Source organism: Physeter macrocephalus, chromosome 10 (assembly GCF_002837175.3).
Source record: "Physeter macrocephalus isolate SW-GA chromosome 10, ASM283717v5, whole genome shotgun sequence".
Taxonomy (NCBI): domain Eukaryota; kingdom Metazoa; phylum Chordata; class Mammalia; order Artiodactyla; family Physeteridae; genus Physeter; species Physeter macrocephalus.
This window is the reverse complement of record NC_041223.1, coordinates 71,529,347-71,547,187: the sequence shown is the minus strand read 5'-3', so window position 1 is coordinate 71,547,187 and position 17,841 is coordinate 71,529,347. Positions and strand designations below refer to the sequence as shown.

Genomic DNA, 17,841 nt, shown 5'->3' with positions numbered 1-17,841 from the left:
GGGTGTATCGCTAGCTTTCTTCTCCTGCTGAATCCTCCAAACAAGCTCTCAAGACCTGACACATAGTAGATTCTCAATGAATATCTATTAAAAGTTTGAATGAACCCGTGATCATTGTTTTCTCAAATTAAGCTGCATTATCTTTTCTCAATCTTATCTTCCAGAGAATCCTGATATCTCTGAATCTCCATGATCTAATCATGGGCCAGCACTTACTAGACATTAAATAAATGTATAATAAATAAATGAATGAACAAGTTAAGTAATGTGTGTGCATTTCAGTGTTTCTTTAAAAATACATGCACTCATTTAAATTTTTCACCCAGACACCTGGTGTGTTTACCTACCTGTTAGAAATTGGGTTTTCATTCAGAAATGGAATCTGACAAATTGGTGATGAGTGAATTTTTTTTTTTTGAAAGTGTTATCTGTGACCAGTGTGATTTTTTTTTTTTTTTTTAAATTTCAGGCTCCATTAGGAGTTGAAATTTTGGGTGGCTTTGATCTCTACCATAGCTAATCTAATTTAATGGGTAAGAACCATGGTCTATCTCTGTTTATAAGTATAAATGCTCAATAAATGTGACTTTGAAGCATGGCACTACTCTTAAGCATTTGGACAGAGCTAAGTGAAAGTGTTTGTTCCTCCTAGCCCACAGCGAGTGCTTAGTGAATTCTTTGCTCGTCATTTGTTCATTCCCATCAGGATCTGGACATGGAATGTAAGAGGATGATATCCTTACCTTAGCCTCTGTTTGGTTACAACCTGGCTGCCAGGAAATAATAAGATGCATTTTTTTTTTTTTTTTTTTGGTCAGGCATAAACCAGTGGATAGACGCTTCAGGCTGGGGATGATTTTGTCTTTACCAAACCCTAAAGCAGTGTTCTTCCTGATTGAAAACTTCTACCAGTAAAAAAGTTTCGGACCAAACATCCTCAATATCTGCATATTTATTATTTATTTATAAATTTTATACATGCATGACCATACTAATGTATCTGTACTTCTATAAAACTCATCCAAATGGTCATCTAAAGGGATGATGCAAAAATGAATAGAAATAGAAATTATATTTTCTTCCTTCACCCCAATGGATTGTCTCATAACTAGTGCACTGGCCGAAGGACTCACAGCTTGCTCTGGAAGGCTTGGTGGGAACAAGATTCTTCAGTGTCCGGTCACTGAGTATATAGGGGCCCACACTGGCTCCCTCCCTCCCATTAATCCTATTAAAAGTAACTGGCTTGAAACTTTTCAGAAAAAAATAGAATTCAGTGGTAGAATGATGATTTAAAAGACTTTATTTCCAGCGGAACGAGCTTTTTATGGTCATGCTAAATGCTGTATTTCATTCCAAATGAAAAGAACAAGACTGCTGATTATACTGTAGGATAAAGAGAAAGGCAGTAAAGCTGCAGTATATTCTTAAAGCGTGTAAAAAATGGTATGGTAAGGAAAAGGAGGGTTTTATCTTGCAAAGTCATAAACACTGAACAAATTAATTTTCCATTTCAGGAAATCAGCAGTCATCAACATGGCCCTTTGCAAAGTATTTAAGATTTGTGATAATAACAAGTACTGCAGTGGCACTCAGTGTGATTCTCCACTCTGGCATTTCCCATTACTGTAGCCTAAGGAGGAAGGGAAAAAAAGATAGATGATAGATATAGATAGATAGATAGGTAGGCAAAATTGAAAACTGTTAAATAAAATTGACCCTAGCCAGCTGAATTAAATAGATGCTTGCTATATTTGCATATTCTCCTTTTCAGCTGGTATTTTCACTCTGAAAGCTTAGGTTTGCACTAAGTATTCTATACTCTCTCCCAACTTGCCCCTCATCACCTCTACCCCTACTCTCTTCATTCAGAATAAATCCAGGCTGTGCCCACAAGGTCGCTAACTCTTTTGATTAAAGGGGACAAATGCAGCCCTTCACTCTACAAATGCCCAATGAAGCGTGGGTCATCAGACACCTCTGGCATTAAACCCCATGGATGTGCTCTGAGGACATTTCTCTGGTTGAACTGTTAGAAAGTTTCTGGGGCCCTTTCAGTTCTCACCTTGGTAAATGCTTTGGCCACACAGCATGTGGCTTCGGAGGTGATGTTCTTTGGGACCAACATTGTCTTCTTGGACCTCGCTGGAGTGGGGTATGCTCTGGAGAAGCAGCAGCCCATGCACTGATAGATTGGGGCACCCAGCTTGGAGAAGTATTTGTTTTCCTTTAGCTTGCATTCTGGGCAGCCTATCACCAGAAAAAAAGAAAGGAAAAAAAAAAGGCAAAGAGTAAAATAATCCAAAAATAATTTTAAAAGAAACTATGCATTTTTCCGTATTATGGGACAGCAAATATTCTTTTTTTCTATTGGAAATCAAAAGAAATTAAATAAATAAATAAATAAATATTGGGTTGACCCAAAAGTTCATCGGGTTCTTCCGTAACATGGAAAACCCGAACGAACTTTTTGGCCAACCCAATACTTTTTGGCTGTATGTTCATCTCATACACAGTATCTGTTTGTACCGACTACAGTTATTTTCATGGGAAAACGATTTTTGCAGATATGCATGGGAAATCTCAGTAGCAGTAGTTTCTCTTTCTTTAAGTATGACTTCTCAATTCCAGTGCTGATAGTATGTCTATAGGGAATGCAAAACTTGACAGATGAAAACACCATGCTCATCCAGAAGAAGGATTTTGCCCAGAGGCAAAATATTTTCCCATTTAGAATCTGCTATTGTTTTTCCCCCATAGCAACTCCAAATACTGACAAAGAAAAGCATGTCAGAATTAAGAAAGCATGGTGAGTGGGACAGCCTGATATGAGATCAGGCATCTGCACTTGGGAACAGGGGTTAAAATATTATCACTTGTCTAGAGAAAAACCATCACCAATAGTAGCTCACAATTTCATAGCAGATGGAATTATATCGGCTACTATATGAGATTTTTCAGAAAATACAGCAAAACAAATTTACTGCATAAAATGGTTTTGTTTTCTCACTTGTTAACTGATTTGAAAACTCATCTACAAAGGCAATGTTAAAATCCTCCCAAATCTTCAGCTAGACATGTAAAAAAAAGAAAAAGTCAACTAGCTAGACTGAATAAGGAGCACTTTCTGCTTGTAAAACTCAGATAAAGAATAATCAGGAATCTATTTCAGATGGAAATGTACAGGCTGCTATTTAAATGGACATGGAAGATATCATTTTCACTGTACATTTTTGGAACCTAGTTTAATTTTATGTTCACAATCTAAAAGTGCCTAGATAGATATCCAACAGCAAAGATTTATCACATTTGAAAAGGAGATAGAAATGTAATTAATGGAGTTATTGATGTACATCTAGAAATGTGTGCTTTCTTGTTACTGCAAACCCAAGTTTGGTCACACACCCTGCATTGTAAACTCTCCATCAGGAAAGGAATGGAGAATTTGCAGAAACACAGACAATGTGGCCAGAATGACAGCTGCATATTTTCTGTAGTAATCCATGGCTCTTCTGCAAAACAGACATGGGAAAAAAAGTTACTATAAAATTGGCTTAACAGGCATAACAACAACCAGTAATTTTAATATTACTACTATTAATAGTAATAGTCATCAGTGTCTTGACCCCTCTGCTTACAGTTCCCAATACACTCTAAAGCCATGTATAAAAAAAGCAATTTCTCTCTTGGAAAGAGGCAGAGAATTGACTCTTCCCACTTCTCACATCAACCAGTAGAATCAGGTATAATGATAACAAGAAGTTCTCTTTTTAAAATCTTAACATCCTGTTAAGAAGCTTTAATGTCCTTATTTATGAAACATGAAATTTCAACTAGATAATATCTGAGGATATCAATATGAGTGGATGGATGGATGGATACATAGACAGATAGATAGATAAGCTTATATATGATATATAAAATATACAAGCATTTGAGCCCATCCTTCCCATCTCCACATTCCCAGGTGGGAGAACAGAAAGAAAGGATAATATCTCTCCTGCTTTTTTTTCACTGTCAGTAGCTGGGCTGTAAGTCTAGTTATCAATGTGCAAAGTAAATACTAACCCAGCAATGTGGCAAGAGTAGACAGCAGGTAGTATCAATCAAAGTTTTCCTAAATGCACTTCCTGACTTATTTATACCTGTAGATACAGATTTACCTAAGCATTCTGAGTACATGAGATCAGGTTATGCAAGGTCAGCTGAGTGATTGACCATTTATCCAGGCATTGACCTCACCGCATTTAAGAACTGGGTTTTATCCCTACATGTTCTAGAAAAATCTCATGTAAGATAAAAGGGACAAAATTTTTTTTAATACATCTTTATTGGAGTATGATTGCTTCACAATACTGTGTTAAGTTTCTGTTGTACACCAAAGTGAATCAGCCATATGCATACATATATCCCCATATCCCCTCCCTCTTGAGCCTCCCTCCCACCCTCCCTATCCCACCCCTTTAGGTGGTCACAAAGCACCGAGCTGATCTCCCTGTGCTATGCTGCTGCTTCCCACTAGCTAACTATTTTACATTCAGTAGTGTATACATGTCAATGCTATTCTCACTATGCCCCAGCTTCCCCCTCCCACCCCGTGTCCTCAAGTCCATTCTCTATGTCTACATCTTTATTCCTGCCTTGCAACTAGGTTCATCAGTACCATATTTTTTTTTAGATTCCATATATATGCGTTAACATACGTTATTTGTTTTTCTCTTTCTGACTTCACTCTGTATGACAGACTCTAGGTCCATCCACCTCACTACAAATAACTCAATTTCATTTCTTTTTATGGCTGAGTAATATTCCATTGTATATATGTAAAAGGGACAGATTTTTATCCCCATTTTTAAAGTGCTTATGTTCAAACCATGAAAGATAACAGAGACAGAGAATTAATTACCAATGAGAAGACAATTCAGAACATTTAAAGAATTAACACCAATTTTACAGAGTCACTTTCATAAAATAGAAGAGAATGGAACAGTTCCCAACTCAGTTTATGAGGCCAGGATTACCCTGACACCAAAACCAGACAAATACAGAACAAAAAAAGAAAACAAGAGACTGGTATATCTCATGAAATTAGATGCAAAACTCCAAAACAAAATAATAGCGAATTGAACCCTGTAATGTATAAGAAGAATTATTCGACACAACCAACTGAAAATAATTCATAGTATTCAAGGCTGTTTCAACATTTGAAAATCACTTTATTGTAATCCACTATATCAAAAGAATAAAGAAAAATCATATGATTATATCAATCAACACAGGAAAGCATTTGACAGCATCCAGTACTCCTTCATGATAAAAACTCTCATCAAGGGGCTTCCCTGGTGGCACAGTGGTTGAGAGTCCGCCTGACGATGCAGGGGACACGGGTTCGTGTGCCGGGCCGGGAAGATCCCACGTGCCGCGGAGTGGCTGGGCCCATGAGCCATGGCCTCTGAGCCTGCGCGTCCGGAGCCTGTGCTCCGCAACGGGAGAGGCCACAACAGTGAGAGGCCTGCGTACCACAAAAAAAAAAAAAAAAAAAAACTCTCATCAAACAAGAACCAAAAGGGTTTTCTCAACTTGATAGAGAGCATTTACAAAAACCTACAGATAACATCACACTTAATGGTGAAAAACCAAGTGCTTTCCCCTTAAGATCAGGAACATGGCAAGGATGTCCACTCTCACACTGTTATTCAATATAGTGCTGGACATTCTGGCCAGCACAATATGACAAGAAAAAGAAATTAAGGCACACAAATTTAAAATAAAGAAGTAAAACTATCTGTATTTATAGATGATAATGATCATCTACATTTTTAAAAAAAAGCAAAACAGGGAACCTACAAAAAATGTTCTGGAACTAATTAGTGAGCTCAGCAAAATTGCATGACAAAAACAACACATAAAAATCCACTACATTTCTGTATACTAAAAACAATAATGTGGAAACAAATTAAAAACACAATACTATTTATAATCGCTCCAAAGAAAATAAAATACTTACGTATAAATCTAACAAAATGTGGACAGGACTTGTACACTGAAAGTTACAAAATACTGATGAAGTAAATTAAAGACCTAAATAAACAGAGAGGCATATCATGTGCATGGATTGGAAGACTCAACATGGTAAAGATGTCAATTCTCTCCAAATTGGTCTCTATGTTTAATGAAATACCTATCAGAATCCTAGCACAGCTTTTGTAGACACAGAGAAGTTTATGATTATTGAATGGCAAAGGATCTAGAATAGCTAAAACAATTTTAGAAACAAAGTGGGAGGAACCAGTCTTCCCAGTGTTGTCTTACTCTATAACTACAGTAATAAAACAGCATGATATTAGCGGAGGGATACACAGACCAATGGAACAGAATAGAGAGCCAAAAAATATGCCCAGCTGGCTTTTGACAAAGATGCTAAAGCAATTTAACAGAGGATTTCGACTTTTTCAATAATGGCTGCTATAACAATTGGACAGCCATAGGCAAAACAAATACAAAAACAGAACAAAACAAACATATAAACAAACACCTTAATGTAAATCTCATACCTTATATGAAAATTAATTCAAAATGGATCATCGACTTAACTGTAAAATGTGAAACTATAAAATTTTTAGGAAAACATTGGGAAGGGCGGGCAGGGGCTAGGTGAATAGTTTTTAGAGTTGACAATGAAATCCATAAAAGGAAAAAATTAGACCTCATCCAAATTATGGGTTAATCCTCCAAGAGGATGAAAATACAAGATATGGACTTAGAGAAAATGTTTGCAAGCCACATGTCTAACAGAGGACTAGTATCTGGAATATATAAAGAACTCTCAAAACTCAATTTAAAAAATCCAATTGAAAAATGGGCATTGCACTGGAGAAGATATATAGATAGCAAGTAAGCACATTTAATGTATTCTACATCAACCATTAGGGACATGCAAATTAAAACCACAATGAGATATTATATACCTGTCAGCTAGCTGACATAAAAATAACACCAAATGGATGCAGAGAAACAGGATAATTCAGACGTTGCTGGTGGAAATATAAAATGGTACAGCGCTCTGGAAAATAGTTTGGAAGTTTCTTATAAAACTGAACATGTACTTAACCATATAACCCAGCAGTTGTACTTGGGCATTTATCTCAGAGAAATGAAAACTATGTTCAAATAAAATGTATACAAAGGGTCATAGCATCTTTATTTATAATAGCTCCAAACTGAAAATGATCCAGATGCCCAACAGCAGAGGAATGGTTGGTTCTGCAAACAATGGTACTTCCAATACCAGATTATATACTATGTAGCAACAAATAGGAACATGTTATTGATACACATGCAACTTGGATGGATCTCAAGGGTATCCTGCTGAGTGAAGGTTGCATTCTGTGTGATTCCATTTATATAACACTCTTGAAATGATAAAATTATAGAGATGCTACATTAGCAGTTTCAAGGAGTTAGTATGTGGGGAGAAAGTTGAGGGGAGTAAGTAAATGTGGCTATACAAAGATAGAATGAGGGAGCCTTGTGGTGATGGAACAGTTCTTTATCTTGATTGTGATAGTGTCACAAAATAACATGGGATGAAATTGCACAGAAACACACACATACACACAATACTAATGAAATCCAAGTAAACTGTGGGTTGTACCAGTGTCAATTTCCTGGTTTTCCCCTTGTACTATAGTTTTGGAAGGTATTATCATTGAGGGAACTAGCTAAAGGATACTCAGGACTTCCCTGTACATTTGGGGGGGGCAGCTTCCTCTAAATCTATAATTTATCAAAACCAAAATTTCTTTTAAAAAAATTTCAGAATGAGATTTATAATTCCATGTGATTCAAAACCTGTGGTTATTTTTCATGTAGACTGACATGATAAGACCATGTTTTTGCCAGATGTTTATATCAACCCATGTATCTTATAAGAATAATTTGTCAGACAGTAGAACCAACAGTTTATAATACAGAAAACAGACTGTTTATGTGTAGGTAAGGCTAAAACATATGTATGTCATTATTTCTACCTGATTTATATACTTATACACAAGTAATTATGGGTTTTATTTATCTTCACCCATAATTAACACTGAATAAATATTGTCCTAAGTCAGTGGCTCTCAAAGTGAGATCTGGGGACCCTAAACACTTTTAGTGGGTCTGTGAGGTCAAAATTATTTTCATAATAATACTAAGATGATGTTTGGGTTTTTCACTCTCATCCCCTCATGAGTGTTCAGAGAAATTTTCTAGAGGCTACATGACATGTGATATTGCAACAGATTGAATAAAGAAGCACCTGAGAATGTAGCTATGTTCTATTTGCCCAGTACTTTTTAAATTTTCAAAAAGAGGGAATTCCCTGGTGGTCCAGTGGTTGGGACTTGACGCTTTCACTGCCATGACCTCAGGTTCAGTCCATGGTTGGCAAACTAAGATCCCACAAGCCTCAGGATGTGGCAAAAAAAAAAAAAAAAAAAAAAAAATTGCAAAAAGGTAAAACAATGCCACTCTTCTCACTGATTTTTTTTGTTTCGGAAATTTTCATTTTTTATAAATATATTGTATTTGTGTTAACATGTGATGGGTTTTAAGCTGTTGTTTTTAAAGGAATAAATATTTCTGGGAATTCCCTGGCAGTCCAATGCTTGGTGCTTTCACTGCTGAGGGCCCAGGTTCAATCCCTGGTCAGGGAAATAAGATCCCACAAGCCATGTGGCCAAAAAAAAAAAAAAAAAAAGAATAAATATTTTAAAACTTTTCCCAACATAATTTCTATATCAGTAACTCTTGATAAGTATAAATTCATTTAAAAAATTATTTGAGCTCTTCAATAATTTTTAAGATCATAAACAGATTCTAAGAGCCGAAATTTGAGAGCTACTTCTTAAGTGATATACAAAGCCACAAGGAAAATTTCAGAATTGAAACTGGTTTCCTTTTTAAACTAGTATCATTTTTGTGCTTTGATATTGCAGCTCATATATTATGAAAATTCAGCATTATGCAGTGAACAATTATATCAGAATTAATTCAGAGAGAAGCATTTATAACAAGATTGCAGAAAGAGCATGAAACGGATGCATATTTTAGGATTTGCTTTATGATAAAGTGAAGAGAAGATTGAAAAAGCAGAACCAAAGTCACCATTGCTTTAGCTTTCAATAACAGAAACGGCTTTGTCTTTATTTTAAAAAGAGATGAGATTAACCAAGCAGAAAGGGATTAACCCTCAAATTCTAGGTGTTTCCGAAAACATTTTAATAAATGTTTTCATCAGCCTAATCACCCTTAGGCCTTTCTGTTTTGGAATATGGAAGAAAAACATTAAGACCCAGGGCAGGAACAATAATTATGTTCAGCTGGGATTTATGCTATTTTGCAAAACATGCTCAATCTAAATCAGATGTACTAATCTCAGCCTCTTGGTATTCCGAGTGAGGACACTGCAGGCATCACAGACTCTATATATCCAACCCCACAGTGCATCTCCAACACCCACTCAACACACCCTTACCTCCTGCCACCTGCCCCATCAGAATAAAATGAGGCCAAGAAAATGTGTGTATTCTTGACTTAACCTGTAAGGCCTTTCTCCCCCTTCTCAGCCATCCACCTCAGAGTTTTTTAAGGAGCTGCCCAGCCACCAGCTTCATTGTGAAGGTTTCATCCAAGCCCAAAGGGAGAATAAATAACTCTCCACTGCATTTATCCATCACTTTGCTTATAATTCTTAGATGAAGTTCCACAGTCTGTCCTGAACTCTAGCTAGTTATATACCTGTTTGTCTTTCCATCCATGTAAAGCTTCTTAAGGGTAGAAACTGTGCCCCTCTAACCCACCCCCATCCTAGCACAAGGTCTTGCACAGAGTAGATGCAGTTGTGTTGCATCGGGACTTTAGAACAGTAACAGTATCAATCAAAAGTTGTTTATGTAGAGCTGTCATTCATACTGAGAAACAAGATAACTCTTGAATGACAACTTAGAATAAGTTTTAATAAAATAAAATATTTTCAGATAATAAATTCATTAGAGACGACATATTCTCACTTAGCTATAGAATTTGTAGCTGGCTAACACATGAATGTGTTAAGTGTTAAATATGCCACAGGTAAGAGCCATTTTATGCTAAGATATAAAAGTCATAAGAATTCAAAAGAAGGGCTTCTCTGGTGGCGCAGTGGTTGAGAATCCGCCTGCCTATGCAGGGGACACGGGTTCGTGCCCCGGTCTGGGAAGATTCCACTTGCCGCGGAGCGGCTGGGCCCGTGAGCCATGGCCGCTGAGCCTGCGCGTCCGGAGCCTGTGCTCCGCAACGGGAGAGGCCACAACAGTGAGAGGCCCGTGAACCGCAAAAAAAAAAAAAAAAAAAAAAAAAAAAAAAATTCAAAAGAAAACATTAATAAAAATCATATATAAGAGCTTCAGTGTTTCAACTGGGTATCTGTTACTTTATATCAAACTAGGTATGTGGGCAAATTTATGTTCTTAATATAAGACTGTGAAGAAAAGATAGCATTCTTAAAAGTATTAAAGAATATTATTGCCATGATTTACTATTATTTTTTATTTTTCATAGAAGTATAGTTGATTTACAATGTTAAACTTACCATTATTATTTAATATGTTTGCATATTATTTATTGTGATTATATACATTAATATATAATTAATGTATTAAATGATTTATATAATAGGTAAATAGCAGTGTACACACACACGGACATCAGTATATATCTATATATATCTCTCTCTACATATCTTGACACACCAAGTACCATACACATACACACCAACCCCATCTATCAAACAGGGTACAAAGATAGACACTACTTTTTGATGTGGGAGTGGCAAAGTCATACTGCAGAATGAATTTAGACTGAGATTTTTTTTTCTGGCCAGTTTTGAAAAGTACACCTGCCATAGCAGTGAAAACTTAGGGACAATGAACAATAAGGGGGCTTCCCTTTGCAGCTCCTCTGTTCTGTTTTTATCACAGAAAAAAAGTGTTTATAAGGTAAGGTGCCAGGACTGAGAAATCTATCATCCCAGCCTGTCAATCCTATTATTGAAAGGCTTCAAGGCCAATTATACATACACACACATATATGGATGGACGTATATATGTGTACATACATGTATGTACACAAATACACATATATGTACATATACATATATATAAAAGATTGTTCCAAGAAGACAAGTGTTTGGTACAATGTGACATCCTGCTCTTCATTTACCTGCAAAGATGCTGCCATTGCTCCCCCACTGCCAAAGAGTAAGGTTTTCGATTTTTCTAACGGTGGTGGTAGATGCAGTGACTCACCCATCTCTCCACACCAGGAAGCCCAACTGACTCATAGCACATTTTTGAGATGACTGGCTAGGGTAGAGGCATAATTCTTTGTTAACAAAACAGGTTAAATCTAACTGATTTCTAGAGAGTTAACCTAAGGTTTCACTTCATTAGCCCCATCTAGCCCAGCTAACTACCAAGAAGAAGAAAAGTAGGCAGCCTTCAGTGAAGGATCACTAATGAAAAGGACCCTTGAAAGCAAAGACTTTAATCCCCAGCACACTGCCTGGCATGAGACAGGTAGGTAAGAATTGTTTGTTAAACAGAGGAGAGGCCTGTAAGTTTTAGCATCTTGCCTGGTCCAGCGAATAGCAGTAGTTCAGCCTGGATGAGAGACGTGAAGGTGGAGCATCGCAAGGGTAAGTGAATGTTCAGCACCCTTCATCCTTCATCCCCCCAACTCCCATGGAGCCGGTCCCCGAACAGGCTCACCTCCACGTCCCACCAAGTGACCACTGATGTCTCCTGCTGGACGAATTTAAAGAGTCTGGGGTCAGTGATCAGGAAACTCAACTTGGAGTAGCCTTGGCTACTAGTTTTCTTTCTTCATGTGCTCTAGTTGCAGCAAGTGGGTTTTTACCCTGTTCTTGTAACATATTCTGAATCCCAGGTCGAGCAGTGAATGTCTTCTGTGATCCCATGCTCCAGCCCCCAACCTCAGTAATCCTCCAAGTTCTCAGATCTTCGAAGTAGACATTCAAATATTGCTCCTAGGCACTAGAGTGACCTTGAGACCCAGTATCGCATTCACTGATCGTCAAAGGATGGCTGAGAGAGAAACGGTTAATACTCCCATGATCTGTCTCAAATCCCCTCATTCATTCTTTGATATAGATAATTAATGCTTTCTCTATTTTATGAAAAGATGAGTTTTGGATGATTTGACAGTTCAACATTGTAAAGTGCAAAATTTAAGGTCCAAATTGAACATTTGAAAGATTTAAAGACTTTGAATAAGTACCTGCTACGTGCCAGGCACTGTGCCAAGTATGGGTGACACAAATATGAATAAGTTTCCTGCTCTCTGACCCAGATACAAAGGCAAATGACTGTGAGTTAGAGCGATGAATGCTGTAGTAAAAGCATTCGTAGATGTTGAAACATTTGATAGGCTGGGGACAGGAAAATGGAGAGGTGAAAAACTAATGAGAATAAAGAACACATATTTCATGGGGAAGAAAAACACGACGGTAGTAAATATATATTTTACTGTTTTAACATTTGTACAGGAGCTTTGTGTTTTCAGCAGTCCGCATAACTTCCCCAGCCTAATCACAGGGGTTGCAAATGCAAATAGTGTATCCCAAAAGTGTCCCAATGTCCAGAGGAAAATAAGTGATGTCACGCAGTTCAGCAGCTGTATTTGGGGTGGGATTTCTGTTTATCAATTACTTAACAGTGTTTTTTGGCTTCGCAAAATTCTAAAAGGGAGCCGACTTAATTTTCCAGATGAAATGAAGAGTGAAAAAAGGGGGTGTTAGAGGCAAAAGACATAAAGTACAACTTGTACAAGTATACTTTGCAAAAAAACAAACAAAAAACCCAGGGGTTTCCATAAAAACAAACAGAACAAAAGATGACCTTTAAATATTTATTTTTTAAAAAGAAAAAGAGGGCTTCCCTGGTGGCGCAGTGGTTGGGAGTCCGCCTGCCGATGCAAGGGACACGGGTTCGTGCCCCGGTCTGGGAAGACCCCACATGCCGCGGAGCGGCTGGGCCCGTGAGCCATGGCCGCTGAGCCTGCGCGTCCGGAGCCTGTGCTCCGCAACGGGAGGGGCCACAGCAGTGAGAGGGACGCGTACCGCTAAAAAAAAAAGAAAAAGAGCAGGCAGTATTTAGAAGGAAATTGAAGTACTCATAGGATTATAAAAATTTCAATTCCTTTATGACGATTCTTTTAACAATCATATTTTGAGAAGATTCTTAATTGACTAAATTCAAGGGACTTAAAATAAGATGTACACTTTCTACTTTGTTATTTTAAGGCACTTTACAATGTTAACATAATTATGTAATTAAAATCTTAGTTCTTCCATTACCCTTCTGGTTTTTCTAGCACATCAGCATTTTTTAAATTGTCTGCAAACTAAATCAACAAGAAATTTTGATAGGACAAACTCTATGTACCATAAAATATTGTTTTAAATGAGAAATTCAAATATTTGTTGTTTAAAAATACCCAATTTTTAAAATTAACATTATTGCAGTAATAAATGCTATCAGGAACAAAGCATTAAGTAGTGTCAACTTATCACTCAGAAAAGTAAAACATCCAAAGGCCAGAAAAGTTTTAAACAGAGCATTATTATAGCAATATAAGAATCATTCTTGTAACTTTTAAAATTTGTGCATTACATTTTGTTCTTTATCTGAGCTGTTTTCGTGCAATTTTTTGACACACCAAGTATCATTTCCATTTAAAAGCACTAGATTATAGAAACATTTAATTTACCTTAAAGTCTCTCAATAATAGAATGGACAGGCTGGGTTTGTAGATTTCTCAACCCCAGCACCTCACATTATAAGCATTTTTTTCTGTGATAAAAACAAAGCAGGGAATTCCCTAGAGGTCCAGTGGTTGGGACTCCACGTTTCCACTGCAGGGGGCACGGGTTCGATCCCTGGTTGGGGAACTAAGATCCCACATGCTGCGCGGTGCAGCCAAAAGTAAAAATAAAAATAAATAATAGTTTAAAAAAAAAACAGAGCAGAACTGCAAAGAGAAGCCCCTTATTGTTTATTGCCCCTGTTTTCTCTGCTATGGCAGGTGTACTTCCCAAAGATGGCCACAAAAATATCTCAGCCTACATTCACTCTGTGGTATGACCTTGCCACTTCCATATGGAAAGGTGGTCTATCTTTGTATCCCGTTGATCTAGGTGAGCCCTATGACTACTTACACCAATAGAATAAGGCAGTCATGAGAGTGTCCCTTACACCAATACAACACTGGGCCAGTCGTGGGAGTAGCCCTGCACTGACCTGGCAGTTTCTGCTTCCTGTGTCTTAGAAGCCAGTTGCCGTGTAAGAAGTGCTACTAGTCTGAGACCACCACACAATAAGAAGGCTATAAGCCACGTGGACTGGACCTGGAGAACGAGATGCCACATAGAGAAAGAGAAAGAAGCCAAGAAGTAATGAGTGAAGAAGCCATTTGGATGACCAGCCCAATCAAGCCTTCAGATGACTCCAGCCCCAGCCAATATCTGATCACAAATGCATGAGAAATCCAAGTTAAGAACGGCCCAGCTGAGCCCAATCCACCTGCAGGACCTTGAGAGATAATAATAACTTCTTGTTTTACCCACTAAGTTTTTCAGTACTTTGATGCACAGTAATAGATAACTGGAACAACCACTGTCTCTTATAACAAAAATTTCTCCTCCAGGGTTTGAGATATGGGATGCCAGTCTTGTCTCTCCACTTTCTTCTGGTACTTTTCCTCTGTGGGGTGTGATTTATATTACACAGATTCAGTTAATCTATTAGGGGAAATCTAACAAAGTGTGAAAAAAAATTCGGAGTTAGCATTGCCCACAGTATCTGCCATACTGAATTTGGTAACAATAATAACTTCTACATTAAAAAGAATACCAACCATTAATTGAACACTTGTGTGTGCTAGGTATTCTTTTGAGCACCTTGAACACATAAAAATATTCAATATTCATGACAACCCTGTGAGGTAGTCTTCTCGTTTTGGCAGATAAAAGAATTCCAGAAGCGAAGTAACCTATACAAAGTCACAAAATTCACCACTGGCAGACCTAAGATTTCAGAATGTCTCTTTACAACTGCAAGCTTTGAACCGCATTTTACTACACTGCCTTCAAGACTTTATATTTCACAATGAACTTCTTAAATGTGTTTTTTTTTCCAGGTGGTATATCCCTAAATAGAATGCTGACATCTTTTTTTTTTTTAGAGTAATGTTATGTTATACCAGCTCAAATATAACTTGCTCGTGTAATTTTTATTTTGCATATTTATCTGACTTCACCTTCTTCAGAACAGCCTTAAGAAAGCCATTTCATTCGGATAAAAAGGCATTTTACACCTGACCAAGTCATGAGGCCTAGTGTCTGATTGGTGGGGAGTGACTGGCGGGGGACAAGCATTGGCTTTCATATCCATTTCCCTTGTTTGATTCTCTTTACACTTCTTTGGGGAAAGCACTATTATGTCACCTATTTCGTAGACTAGAAAACTACACTTGAGAGAAGTAAAAGGATTTGCCAAAGTCATCTGGAAAGTGGTCTGATCCTAAGATAGTACCCTTTCACCTATACTACCTCTATAGCCTAGAAACACACAGTTAATCCATTCTCTTTAGGGCATTGATTTAAGCATGGATCATGATGTTACTGTTGTCTTTTCAAATTCAATTCATAGTATTGCCCTTGATTCTGCTCCCGCTCTGGCCTAAGTGCCCTCTTCTCTCTCTCTTTCTCCTCCTCCTCCTACCCCAGTGCACAACGGATGCTAGAGCATTTCTATAATGTTATCTCTGAGTCTGATGAATCAAGAAATTACTGGATTATTTTGTGCAACATTATGATGGGGAATGCTGAAATGTTATACCAAAACCAGAATCTGCAAGGATCATAAGTTGATAGCAAACTACTCTGGGATTCACAATCTATAAAAATGGAAGTATGGTGCTATAGGTCATGCTGTTCTCAATGGAAATATCAACTGATTCCTGTACATTTTCTCTTTGTGAAAGCAGATTATCTTGGTCTACCTTTGAACAAAACGCACATATTATGTTCTAATTTTACTACTTCTGTTTCCTAGCTCTTACTTTGAGTTTTCATGTAAATTTTAGAAATATACATGGAAACTGAGAAGCTGTTCTGCAATATAATAAATTGCTTTTCTAACACTTCACATGCTACCTTTTTCAGCAAGAAATGGTGAGAAATATGACTCAAAATTTCAATGACTCTATTACTGCAAAAAAAAAAAAAAGAAAAGAAAAGAAACTTAAACCAAAACCAAAGTTAAAGAATTGAAATGAAGACACATAAACTTTTCATAAATGGTGGTTATTCTTATCATTTAAAAATAATTCAAGACTATAGCAAAGTATTACAATCAATTTGGGTGACCAATATTTTGAATAATTGAGTTGGTGTTAAGTAATTATTTAAAAGACATCTTCAGAAACTTAAGAATATTCCTCTGTTCTAATATAAAACAGCTTCTTTTTTGAGTGGGGAGAAGATTGTAGAGCTTAGGAAACAAAAGTTCCCATGAAAGTGAAATGGAGCTTCAGTATTCCTGAGGGACCCATGTAGTGTCAGTTCATAATTCTTCCATGTACCCAAATCTTGTATCCTCAACATTAATAAGGAGGGACAAAGGAGCACTTTTATTTTCTAGTCCTAATTCCCTAACCAGCTGCCATTCCAAGCAGCACTGACGCAAATATAACTAAAGTTAGCAAACATTTCTAGAAACTCTCTGCAGAACAAACCAATTAGACTTAGCCAAGTGATGTAGAATTGCAAGGTCCATCAGTAATAGTGAGAAATACTACCAACTCTTATCTTTGTGGCATTCTATGAAAGAAGAAAAAGGAAACAATTGTTGTTCAAGAGATTTCAGTGTTACAATTCAAGTCTACCCAAGAGGGTCTGTCTATTCAAAAAATATCAGAAGCTATGGTCATTCAGCTGAACAGGTGAGCTGCTTTACCATTGACCAGTTTGAAGATGTAGTTACGTGTCATTTAACAACTGATGACAAAACAATATCAGCAACTTACATGTCTACTCCCTCTCTTCCTGACCCCTGGAAGCCACTCAAAAGAATGCCTTTCAAATGACATCCAGTATTTCTTGAGAAAACTTTTTAGTTACTGACAGGCACTCACACATCACAGCAGGAGACAGTTGGTTTCTGACTTCAGTTAGATAACATCTTAGCCTGTGATCACAAACCACAATTTTGCAGACTTCCTCCCAATTCAATCATGAGTGCTGAAAAGAGAATGTGTAAATGCCTGTCTTCTTACTAAGGTTTATGCACAACCAGCTCCCTTGTATTCTCAAATATTTTACTCCTCAATTAAAATCCCCCAAATTATTTCATTCATATTACCTTCCTCTGGATTTTTTGCAGGATGTGGTCAGGGCAGTTGACTGTGGATCTGAAGAGGGATTTTAGCTTCGTCTTGTGATTTCCCAGTAACTGCTCTTAATAAAGTCCTCACCTGTCTTATATACCAGCAGAGTAATAAAAACTGCATGTTCCCACCTGCCTCTAAGTCCAAGGATCAACAGTAAATTCCATCCAATGATTGAATGGTACTTTGTGTAATTACCATGACATCAGTTTGATCTTATCTCCTTTCAGCCCTTGGATCATTTTTTGTTTTGAGCCATTTCCAGGTGGTGTTGACTGCAAGGTCAGCCTATGAAACAAGAGTACACTGTTATTTTCTACATAATTTTATCAAGACTTATACACAACATCC

General features: G+C 37.2%; 1 protein-coding gene across 1 annotated transcript; it reads right to left on the bottom strand.

Annotated features, from left to right (window-relative positions):
- Window positions 1–1,285: 1,285 nt before the first annotated feature.
- On the bottom strand, window positions 1,286–17,559 carry CGA (glycoprotein hormones, alpha polypeptide). The gene is made up of 4 exons (XM_007104011.3): window positions 17,466–17,559; window positions 3,406–3,512; window positions 2,066–2,250; window positions 1,286–1,633 (listed from the first exon to the last, which is right to left on the bottom strand). Exons 2-4 carry the CDS (start codon window positions 3,503–3,505, stop codon window positions 1,556–1,558), a joined length of 363 nt encoding a protein of 120 aa, XP_007104073.1. The 5' UTR covers window positions 3,506–3,512; window positions 17,466–17,559; the 3' UTR covers window positions 1,286–1,555.
- Between the last annotated feature and the right edge of the window lie 282 nt (window positions 17,560–17,841).